The 11,721-nt window shown below is 52.9% G+C and overlaps 1 protein-coding gene across 2 annotated transcripts; it reads right to left on the bottom strand.

Annotated features, from left to right (window-relative positions):
* Positions 1-1,643: 1,643 nt before the first annotated feature.
* Positions 1,644-11,388, bottom strand: LOC105480325 (C-type lectin domain family 3 member B). 2 transcript variants are annotated; one of them, XM_024792493.2, is made up of 3 exons: positions 7,379-7,504; positions 6,684-6,782; positions 1,644-2,195 (listed from the first exon to the last, which is right to left on the bottom strand). In XM_024792493.2, exons 2-3 carry the CDS (start codon positions 6,763-6,765, stop codon positions 1,795-1,797), a joined length of 483 nt encoding a protein of 160 aa, XP_024648261.1. In that variant the 5' UTR covers positions 6,766-6,782; positions 7,379-7,504; the 3' UTR covers positions 1,644-1,794. The 2 variants fall into 2 exon arrangements, with proteins under 2 accessions (XP_024648261.1, XP_011737303.1); XM_011739001.2 differs by lacking the exon at positions 7,379-7,504 and adding an exon at positions 11,166-11,388 and having other exon boundaries at positions 1,649-2,195.
* Positions 11,389-11,721: the final 333 nt, after the last annotated feature.

The raw sequence follows: 11,721 nt of genomic DNA, 5'->3' as shown, positions 1-11,721 counted from the left end.
GGGCAGATCACAAGGTCAGGAGATCGAGACCATCCTGGATAACACGATGAAACCCCGTCTCTACTAAAAATACAAAAAATTAGCTGGGTGTGGTGGTGGGCACCTGTAGTCCCAGCTGCTTGGCAGGCTGAGCCAGGAGAATGGCATGAACCCAGGAGGCGGAGCTTGCAGTGAGCCGAGATCGCGCCACTGCACTCCAGTCTGGGCAAGAGAGGGAGACTCCGTCTCAAAAAACAAAAAAACGAAAAAGAACAACAACGACAAAAACCCTGTTCACCTATATCCCACTAGAAAGCTGAGTGGGGGATGAAAAGAATCTGAGACTCAGAGTTACAAGATGTAGATTTCAGTCTAAGCGTGGCCTCTCACTTGCTGAGGGGTCTGGAGCATATACCACACCACTCTTCTGAATCAGTTTCTGGACTTATGCCAATGGATCTCATCACCTCCTCCAACAACTGTTGAATTTCAAGAGGTGCTTTCTGTGACAATGAGGAAGAGGCTGCCTGGCATGAAGTATGTACATAGTTCTCTGTAAGCTGCCTCCCCCAACCACCCCATCCCAATCGATGAAATCAAACTATCATCCACTTATTATTATTGAAGGCAAGTCACACTAGAAGACAACCAGAGAGAAAAAGGTACTGCAGAAGCCCAGACAGTGGAGCACTGGCCATGCTGAAGGCTAAGGAAGACTCCCCCAGGAGGGGTCACTAGAGCTGGGCCCACGATGGGTGGGTGGGCTAGGTCAGGCCAAGAGCTGGCCAACAGCCTCTGAGGACCACTGGGCCACTTCTCTGATGTTTTATTTCAGGGATGTTCTGGCCACATGAAGCATGCATTGCAGGGGTGGTGGGAAGGCCAAGGTCTGGAAACAGCCCTGGGTTAAATCCTGGCCCTGCTACTTACTAGCTTCAGGACCAGTGAAAGTCACCAAACCTCCCCGACGACTCACTTTGCTTATTTTAAATGGTGATAACAACACAGCTTGTCCTGGGTGGATCAGGTGAAATAAAACAACGTATTTAAAGTGCTTGCACCTGGACCCCTAAGCAGCTTTCCGTGAAGGTTGGGAAGGAAAAAGTCGCATGGGTGGGACAATGCTGGCCGTGGTATTTGGCTCCCGGGATGTGCTGAGGAAGAAAGGGAACGCCCATCTCCCCCTGTGGGCAGGCCCTGCTCCCCACTCCCGGCCGACCCCATAGCAAGACTCAGCATGTCAGTGCCTCCCAGAAATAGATCTACAGCAGGAGGGGTCAGCGGTGGGGGCATCCCCCTAGAAATGGGGCAGGGGGTGGGGGCGATGCTGGATTCCAGCAAATGGAAATGATTCTACAAAAAGAAGCCTGCAGCTTTGAATAGGGCCGTAACGTAAATAAAATATCGTGTCAGTGTTCGTTTCCTGGCTTTGGTAACCGTGTTGTGCTTAGCAGCAGACCCGGGCGTTTTCATCTCCCTATTCTTTCCCGCTTTCCTCTCCTCAGTCCTCCGCTCTTTCCCACCCTCCTGTGGCATGAAGTGCGTGTGGCTCCGCTCGCCCTCCTTCACCGCCTCCGTTCTCGCCTCCTTCACCACGGAGGGAATTTTCAGGCCGGCTCCTGGGGCCTCCTCCCCGCCCCACGGACCCAGCACAGACTGCAGCGCCTCTTCTCTCCGCGAAGCTGCACCAACTTTATTTGCAAAAAGAGGCTCCAAGCGAACGGAGGGGATGGGGGCTGCAAGGTCTCCACCCTCCTCCCGGCCTCCCGCGGCCCCCGCCCTCCTCCAGGCCCCCCAAGGCCCCCGCCCCGCCGGTTACACGATCCCGAACTGGCAAATGTAGGGCAGCGGATCGCGGCAGCGCTTGTCGAACCACTTGCCGTTGGCCGCGCCTGACAGGACCGCGCAGTTCTCCGTCTTGCCGCCGTCAGGCTGCGCGGTGATCTCGGTCTCCCAGTTCTTGTAGGCGATGCGGGCGCCGGTCATGTCCACCCAGATGCCCTCGGTCGCCATGTCGTTGAGGCCCAGCCAGATCTCGGCCTCGTTGCCCACGCTCTGGCGCAGGTACTCGTACAGGGCGTCATTCTCCGAGCCAGTCTGCGGAGTGCCCAAGGTGCCCCCGCGCGAGATGCAGTCCTCGCTGGCCTCGTGGAAGGTCTTCGCCTGGGTGAAGGCCAGAAAGCATTTCATGTGCACCTTGGTCCCCTTCAGGCAGACTGGGAGGGGGGAGAAATGGCTGTCACCAAAGGTCCCCCTGTTCCCCAGGCAAAGAGCCAACCGCCCAGACCAGGCCCACTATCCTCCATCCCATCCCGTTTATCCCATCAGTCCTGACAGCCCCTAGGCCCAGGCAAAAGGGGTCCTGATGGTGCCTGCACTTTGAGGACCTGGCTGTGGTGGTCACTGCGGTACAGATCCAGATCCCTACTCAGGAGGTCTTGGTGCTCCCCTGGCGGCTGGGAGCAAAGGCAGCCCTTGTGCTACAGAAACACCCAGCCCCAGCTCACACCCCTTCCCAGGCCTCCACCCCAGTCATCTCTGGCCTTTACCCACCCCATCTCCTGGGGTCACAGAGGCTGGCCTTGTGCCTGCACTGCAGATCAGCTCTCCCTCTGCCCACTTCCTCTTCCCCCCACCCCCCACATGTGTGGCTCCCAGGGCTTGCCCTAACAAATTCACTCTGTCTCAAAGTCAGCTTCCCAGGGAGCCCAGCCACAGCCACCTGCTCTGGTTCTCCTTCCTCCATGCCCCTCCCTAAGATCAAGCAGCATGCAGGGCCAGGGCACCTGCCCACCTATAGCCTAGACCACACTTCAGGTACCCAGGGCCCCAAATCCCTATCCAAACAGCCCAAGCAAGCTTCCAGGGCCTGCCAAGTGCCTTTTGCAGAGTCGGTTCTCCTGAGGGCTGGTAGGGTGGGGCTGGGAGGATAGAGCTGAGACTGCTAGAGACAAGAGAGGAAGGGCTGGGCACAGGCTGTGGTCAGGGGCCAGCAATCAGGCAAGGAACTCTGAGGTGTCCACAAATTCTCAGTTTGAGCCTGGCCCCAAAGGTTGTGAGGAAGGCACCTATTTGGTCAAGTTAGGAGGATAGAATCTGTTTTTGTTTTGCAGTTTGCATTGTCAGCTTGATTTCTAGCTGAAATATCTAGACATACTCTGATTTCTCTTGAGGTTGCATAAATCGTCCATCTTTTACTAAAGATTTCTGTGGAGAGGAATACCTTGACAGACAAGTGTATGTCTGCATTTGTCCTCTTCCTGGTGACCCCACCACTTTTGGGGAGATCTGCACTCGCCTCTACCCATTCCCATTCACTCAGTTACTTCCATTTCACTCAACAGATATCGATAGAACAGCATCCCAGTGTCCCCATGGGCATCTGACACCACACCTGACTTTAAACATGGCGCCTGAATCATTACAGACGTGTCTACCCACAGACTCTGCCCCAAGTCAGCTGCCCTACCTCGTGCTGTCCTGCAGCTTAGTCAAGTGGCCTTCATTGCCTTTCCTTCCTGCTGGGGACACTGATACGCTACCTAGACCTTTGTTGGGGATGAAGGACTCACTGCTCTGGCTGCCGGGAGTGCTGCAGGAAGACAGTCCTCAGCTCTCAGCCTCCTCCAGGGACTGCCTCAGCAGAAGACAGCCACCTCTTCCAAAGCCGTGCCCCTCCCTAGAGCAGCCTACACCCAAGACTGACCCATAAGCCCCCTTGCCCCAACTCAGGACAGTGCTAAAGGGTCATCTTGTCATCAGGGCTCCCTGTAGTCAGCTGGGGCTTTCATGGCACCACAGTGCAGCTTGACTTCTCCCTCTGCCCACTCCTGCTTCCTTCCATCCCTTCCCTAGCAGGGACTGATCCTGAGGGTGTCCCCTGATAAGCCTCCTGTGGGTTAAACTCCATCTCAGAGTTGCTTCCCAGGACCCTCACCTGAACCTCCCTCCAACACATAGGTAGTCCTCAGTCAATGCTGCTTCTCTTGATATTATCATTGCTGCTAACATTTTGTTGTTCTGGTTTGGCTATTCATGATCCTGTCGATTTATGCTAGTCCTCCACGCCTCTGCTCCTGCCCTGCCGTCTGCTTGGAATCAACCCTCTTTATCTTCTCTGATTTCTACACATCTTTCAACGGCTCAAGTGATTCCATGAATATATTGAGGTTCCCAGGGAGCAGGGCCCTGGCTGGTTCACCTCTGCCTCCTTGTGCCTGGCAGAGATGTTCCTGGTGGGAACCTCCCATGTGTGTGCTGGTTGGAGGAGGGAAAGTTTGCCCCCTGATTCCTTCAACTCTTTGGTTAGGTCAACAGAGCTCTGGAATGCTTTGGGTGGGTTTATTGACAAGGTGATCTTTGGGTTGTGAGGACAATGAACAGGAGAAGGTCCCAAGGAGGCCAGGAGCTTCCTAGAAATCAGCAGACATGGGGGAGGTGCTTTGGGCCTCCATATGTCATGAACTTTTTGCAGGGAGGTCCCCACCTCATCACCTCACCCCAGGTGGCAATTGATGCCTGAGTTACATTGACTTTGCACAGCACAGAGCTTAGACATGAGAGAGACCTTAGAGTTTACCCTGCCTACCTTACAGATGAGGAGATTGAGGCTCAGAGTGGCACTGGGCTCATTCTAAACATTCTCTCTATGCCAGGCACTGTTGCCTCCAAATCCCTTCTCTCTTGTCCACCTCCACTATAGAGACTGGAAAAGGCTACATTCTCACATTCTCGGATGCTCTTAAAGCTGCAGGTGGCCATATGATAGAGTTCTGGTCAATGAGATGGAAGTGGAAGACTTCTACTTTCCCGATAAATGAGACAGATGTGGTTGGGCTACTTTTCCTCCTTCTTGCCTTGAATGCACTCATGATGCCTGGAGTTGGGACAGCCATCTTGAGACCATGAGGTGAAACTTCTGAACAAAAACTTGTAACTACCTACTTGAAAACTTACTTTTTATTTAAGCCACTGATAGGTTTTGTATTAAATGAAATCAAAAACATCTCTGGAGATGCTCCCTTTCTCAAGCACTCTCCTCCTACCTGCCATGCCAAGCAAGCTGTCCAAAGTCACGTGTTTGTCCTTCCTTCAACAGAGATTGACTGGGTGTTTCTATGTGGCAGGCACTATGCTGGGCAGGGTAGTGGGAGAGACAAGGGCAATGAAAAGCAAACATGGCCCCTGTGTTCTCAGGGCTTAACATAGTCTAGTGGAAGCAGCAGACACAAATCAGCAAATGAGTATATCATTACAGACTGCAGTCAATGTGTTAAAAGAAAGGACACTGTTCTGGGAGAGCTTATAACTGAGGAGCCTGACTGAGATGAGGGCTTAGTGACTCCTGAGAAGGTAATGTTGGAGGCATTTATTAGGTGGATCTTGGGGGAGCAATTCAGGTTGCCCAAACAGCATGTGCAAAGGCCCTCTGGTGGGAGTGCAGAAGGATGGCAGTGTGAATGCTGAAGGAAAGCGTGTGAGTGGGAGGGAGTGTGTAAAACTGCCCAGTGAGAAGGCTTTTGGGAGCTTCTGAGGAGGCAGGAGGGGAAGGGAGGGCCTTGCAGATGTATGGGCCTTGGTCACAAAAGCAACAGGTGAGAGTGGCTGTGGACACACGGTGGTTTATAGATTTGCTGAGGAGTCAAGGTGATTCCCAACTGATAACTTGAGGGGCAGCGTAGCAGAACTAAGTGAGGCTCTGCTCCTTTCACCTGTCACAAGGTCCTCACTTCTTGGTGGAAAATGAGGGTGAGGAGGTAGTAACAGGAACACTGCATGGGTTTGCTGTGAATGAGTTAACGTGCATCAAGTACTCAAACAGTGCCAGAATGTAGTGGGCTCACATGTACATAGTCATCAGTATTGTGAGTCTGTGTTCTCCATGGAATGGAAGGTGAGGTCACATAAAGGTAGGTAAATCTGAGGTATATGGAAAATGCAGACGATATGATAGGAACATGGGGAGTGAGAAACAATAGGCTGCCAGGTAGGCTGGCCAGAGGGCATGACCTTACTATGCACCTGGGCCGTGTTCTTGGTGATTCTGTGCATCCTCCCTCAGCTGGCTAGTGCAGAGCCAGGAACACCAAGGCCCAGCTTGGCACTGGGCAGGCTGCCAACACTCAACTCTTGCTCTGCCACAAGTCAACTAACCAGCCAGGTGAGTATGAGCCGGGTTCAGGACCTGTCTATGCCTCAGTTGCTCCACCTTTAAAATGGAGCTGACAAATCCCACCTCAGCGTAGTTAGGATTAAGACAGATGGTGTTAGCAAAGCTGCTGACACACAGGAGCGTGGCACTCCCTGGGGCTGCAGAGGCCAGCTGAGTGAGGGGCTCCTGGGAGCTTTGTTAGGGTGGGCCACTACCTCTGCCCCATCGAGCACTCCGGGGTCACTTCTGGTGGGCAGTAGTGGGTTCTTGTTGGAGAACTTTTTGTCCTCTTGGGACATCCCCACTTCCACACCACCCAGCTGTGGCCAGAGATTTGGCCATGCACATCTGGGTGGGTTTTGCAGACACGTGTCAGGGGATCTCCCCGAGAGAAAGAGGTGGGGCTCCCTGAACCTGGTGCCCTCACCCACAGGCCTGGACTAATGGAGCCAGGACCCTGATCCTGACCAGAGGTGAGAAGCGCATTGCTGGCTGTTGGCCTGAGCCCTTCTCTCAGGCACTCCTGCCCAGAGAGGCCACTGCCTGCACTCACCCGTCTGCAAGGCCTGCTGCTCCTTCAGCAGAGCCACCTCCTGGGCCAGGGTGTCCAGACGGCTCTTGAGCTCCTCAAACATCTTTGTGCTCACAACATCTAGGATGAAGCAGGAGGAAATATGTGAGGGTGGGGCAGGGACTGAGCGGGAAGGATCCTACCTTAGCTGCAGAGGGATGAGAGGAAAATACTCCCCTCAACCTTGATATCTTGGGACACTTTCTTTCTCTCTGTATCTCCACTGGTGGTAGTCTAATTAACCACTCGTGACTTCTGCCGGGGGGCCCATCCTTCACTTGCTCCTGTGCTGCATTTGCTTGGGATTGTTGCTGGGGATCAGATGGGACTGGGGTTAGCAGAGGCTGGGGTGAGGGTGTAGGCACAGGCTTCAGCGATCCCCCAGCACCCGGCTATCTTCTCAGCTCCAGGGAAGAACACAGCACAGGAAGCAGAGCAGGAGCCCTCGAGAGGTCCCCAGGTTCATTTCCCCAGGCTGGAGGAATGCCACACAGACCAGCAGGCAGGCACTCCAGCCCGGGGCACGCATGTGCAGGGCTTGGAGGCCCCACAGACACGCGTGGCCTGGGCAAGCTGCTCTCTGGATTTGGTTTCCTCATGTGCGAAGTGGATGATGATAGCCCCACCTCCTAGGACTCTGGAGAAGACCAAGAGAAATGAGGTGCAGAGCTGCCCACCTCAGTGCTTGGCTGAGTATGTGCCCACCACAGCTACTAATAAGGTGAGGACAGAAGGAACCCAGGTTTTCCACTCTTACAGAGGCCAGGTTCCAGGCTAAGCTGTTCTACACATCACCCCAGTGATGCTCACAATCAACCCTATGACACAGGTAACACGTCATTCTATACCACCACCATTTCACCACAAGGAAACCCAGGCCGCCCTGAACCAACTGGCCAAGGATGGCAGATCCAACAGCTGGCAGGGTGGCCTGGAACCCAGGTGCACATGGCTCTGAAGCCATGCTCTTCCCCACCTTCCCCATGGCACACAAACGGATTCCTAACAGGAGCTGTCCTGCTGGCAGCCAGTCATGTAAGAGTCAGCAGGGGCAGGCGGGGAAGCATATTTCTATGTGTGTGTAAGTTGAGGGTGCGGGGAAGCATATTTCTACGTGTGTGTAAGTTTAGAGCTCCTGGGGCGGACCCTGGTCTTTCTGAAACACCAGGGCTTCAGGACAGGCTGCACTCAGCTTGGGGAAGTGGGTGGGGAAACACTTTAATGGTCCATTTGGCTGTGTCTGCATACATTCCACACTCATGAAGACTGAGATCGGAGCCTTCGTCCACCCGTAAGATGCCTTTGCAGAAGAATCACAGGCAAGACACATACTTGTGTATACAGAAATTAGTGATGTAACTTGCCGAACAGGAGGAAAAACGCCCTGATGAGCAAGGCAGAAAAGGCAGAGTTTGGGGCTGGCCAACTAGCCTGAGGTCATGTGTGCCTCACACAGGGACTGCCTCAGCCAGTGACAGCAGCACTGTACCCCGTCACGTGATACACCAGCACAGGGTGCCATGTGAGGCTGTGCAAGTGGGCACTGAGGAAGGGCATTCCACTGAGGGACACATGAAGGCCCATTTGTCTCCTAAGCCTTGCCCTGGTTAGACCGGGTCAGACCAGAAAAAGGGATGCCTTTCTATAATTTGTCAGTTTAGAGGAGGTACCTTTTGTAATTTGCACCAAGGTACCCATATGTGCAAAGTTTCCTCCAGGGACTGTCCAAGGAACAGGAAGCTACTCTCATTAGGCTCCACCTGAGGAAGCTGTGGGAGTAGGTGTCTCTACAGCCCCGGGCAGAGTTAGGAGGCCTTTGTACTGGCCCACTCAGGTTCCCTCTGTGTGGTGTTGGAATGGATGCCCTCCAGGTTCCCCCATTCCCTGTTCTAAAGGCCTGTGACTCTTATGAGGCCATCCTTCCCTCCGGAGCTTCCCTGTCAGGTGTGACCATGTGGCCCCGCGAACAGATGAGCTCCCAGAAGTACTCTAGGCTCCCCCCTTCTCACCCACCCTGAGGGCCAGGACAAGGACTTAGTATATGCTGGAATTCCCTTCCTTTGCCAGTCCTGCCACTTGCTCTCTCCCTCTTGGTCCTGGCACCAACTGGTCTCCTCTGGCATGACTGTCCCTTCTGTGGACTTTCTCCCCTACTTTTGGGCACCAGCGCTGCAACTAGATTGCTCCTGGGATTCTCATTCCTGGCTGCTCCTAGGAATCCCTGAAGACCTGTGGAAAAGGCAGATGCTAAATTCACCAAGACCCCTAAACCAGCATTTCCAGGGGTGGGGCCCAAGCACCTGAATTCTTAATTTTTATTTTATTTATTGATTTATTTTTGAGACGGAGTCTTACTTACTCTGTCACCCAGGCTGGAGTGCAGTGGTGCAACCTCGGCCCATTGCAACCTCGGCTTCCCAGGTTCAAGCAATTCTCCTGCCTCAGCCTCCCAAGTAGCTGGGACTACACGTGCGCACTACCGCACTCAGCTAATTTTTGTATTTTTAGTAGAGACAGGGTTTCGCCATATTGGCCAGACTCGTCTTGAACTCCTGGCCTCAAGTGATCCTCCTGCCTTGGCCTCCTAAAGTGCTGGGATAACAGGCTTAAGCCACCGCGCCTAGCCAAGGCACCTGGATTCTAATGTATCTCCCAGATGATGTTGATGCCTGAGTGAGAACCACCATGGTTCATGTCTTAAGAGAAGGGACCATGTTTCTCTGCTGTGTGCCCAGCATATAGACTGGTCCCTACGTGGAGAAAGAGTTCCATAAGTGCCTGCCATGTAGGTGGGTGGGAGACGGCCATGGGTTTCAGCGAGAGGTAGGGCCTGGGTGGCCTGGGTTCTGTTGGCCTATAGCCTGGGTGGCCTGGGTTCTGTTGGCCTATAGCCTGGAACTCCAGGGGCCCCTTCTATGGAGACTACATAGGGTCAGGGTTCAAGTGTGACAGCTGGAGAGAACCAAGGCATCACGTGCTCTGACCCTCTTTTTCTTTTTTTTAAAACATGAGTGAATACAAGATTTATATAATTATATTAATACTGAATCTTTAGTAAACTTGAGAAGGGGGCAGTGGTTTTCCACATTCAAAAATTCTATGAGTTGCCTTTGGAGTTGCTTCTTTTACAAAGGCTGTCCCTTCATGGCGATTTTGGCTGATGCTCATAGATATAACCATGCACGGTATTGTCTTCTCTTTTTAAATGAACATTTTATGGAAGGTAATACACACACATAATTTTTTAAAACCCAAACAGTTCAAAAAGCTGGTTTCTCTCCCAATTGAGACTGCCCCCAGCCCCTGGTTTTTCTTCCCAGAGGTAATGACTGTTACTCACTCTTGTGGATCCTTCCAGAAAGAACTTATGCATATACAAGTAAAAATTCTCATATAAATCCCTTTTTCAAAGTAAATGTCAGCATCACATCCATTCTCTTTTGAACGTTTCTTTGTTCACTTTGTAAACTGAATCTCAAAGATGATTTTTTATCAGCAGCCAGATTTGCCCCATTCTTTGTCACAGTGTTGTGGGGCCCCATGGCCCCGATGTCCCTTTATGCACTGCATTAGTTCCTGGCCAGTAGGCAACTGTCCATTTATGAAGAGCCCCAGGAGGGCCCGAGAGAGGCTCCCATAGCCCCTTCTTTCCTTTTCTGTGCCCTTGGTCCTAACTGCTTGTTTCTCTGCCTCAGTCCCCACCCTCATCCCCTTGGACTCTCTTCTAGCCTCTGCTCCCCGTGGGGGTGACAGCCCGGTCCATTGCCATGGCATTCCGCCGATGTTGTCTCAACACAGCCTGGGGTGACCTCATTGCAGGCGGGGCTGCAAGGGCAGGTCTTGCTGTAGCCAAAGCAACGGAGGGACACCCCAATCCCCAGAGGCTACAGAGGAGAGCAAAGCTGCTTCTGGTGGAGTAGTCTGAGTTACATTTTTATTTCCTGAAGGCTGTGATACGCTACAAAAATGATCATTCATTTCTTCCTTTTCTTTTCCCTGTGCATCAAGCAACAAGTGAGGTGCCTTTATATATTTTGTATCATCAAACCTTCATGAGAAGTCTTTGAACAAATACCACTGTCCCCATTTTACAGTTGAGAAAACAGTTTGGAAGACTCCATAGCCCAGCCTGTGCAGCTCTCCCTGGTAAGGGCTGAGCACCTCCAGACTCCCAGGCCAAAGGTTTGGCTTCTTTAAAATATTGGGGATGAGGGGAGAAGAGCAGAGCAAAGATCAGTTTGGATGATCTGGAAGGTTCTTCCCAACTCTAAGGGTCAGGGATTCTTATGATTCTGACAACCAACTCTGTTATGAGAGAACTCCCCCAAGCCCCAAAACCTACTTTACTCAAGTTCCCTAGATGACTCACAAAGGAGGAAAATGAAGGAAAGGAGCAGAGGACACACTAAGGAGAGGGGGGCCTGTTCCCTGGAAGATGGCATAGGGCCCTGTCCCCCTCCTTACCTTTCTTGGCATTTACAACCTTCTTGGGCTTCTGGGTTGGTGGCTCGGTGGTGACCTGGGTCAGGAGGGAGAAGAGGCAGAGGAGGAGGTAGGCCCCCCAGAGCTCCATGCTGCTGTGCCGGCGGGGGCTGCTGCTGCCTGCAGTGGGTCTGGGTCCGAACGCAGTGACAGCCACGGCCCAGGCTGCACGTCTTAAGGCAGCAGCCAAAGGACCTCTGTCCAGGAAACCCTCCCCAACTTGGCTGCAGGCGTGCCAAAAAAATAAAACAAACACAAAAGCCTGCAGAAGGACGAAGGCCTGAGAGCCACAGAGCCTCACTGCCCAGGGAACACCCACGCAGCATCCTGGCCCTGCCTTCTAGAAAGGGGCCCTTATTTCCTAGGATTCTGAGAAACGCACGGTGGTTGTCATCACATCTGTGGAGCAGCTCCCTTGGGTAGGGGCTGAGGCTGGCTGTTCACTGACATTAACTCACAGAGGCTTCACACCCAAACCATAAGGGAAGCACTGTCCTTTCCCCATTTTACCATTGAGGAAATTGAGGCTCGGTGATGT

This window comes from Macaca nemestrina, chromosome 2 (assembly GCF_043159975.1).
Source record: "Macaca nemestrina isolate mMacNem1 chromosome 2, mMacNem.hap1, whole genome shotgun sequence".
Lineage (NCBI taxonomy): Eukaryota > Metazoa > Chordata > Mammalia > Primates > Cercopithecidae > Macaca > Macaca nemestrina.
Note: the sequence above shows the minus strand (reverse complement) of the source record. Positions and strands in the feature narration are given on the sequence as shown.

Bases quoted from the DNA above. Each gene is read 5' to 3' on its own strand.
- LOC105480325 (XM_011739001.2), bottom strand. From the start codon at position 11,274: ATGGAGCTCTGGGGGGCCTACCTCCTCCTCTGCCTCTTCTCCCTCCTG. The intron at 6,783-11,165 runs GTAAGGAGGGGG...GCTTCATCCTAG, and splicing joins GGTTGTAAATGCCAAGAAAG to ATGTTGTGAGCACAAAGATG. The intron at 2,196-6,683 runs GTGAGTGCAGGC...CCCCCCTCCCAG, and splicing joins GCAGCAGGCCTTGCAGACGG to TCTGCCTGAAGGGGACCAAG.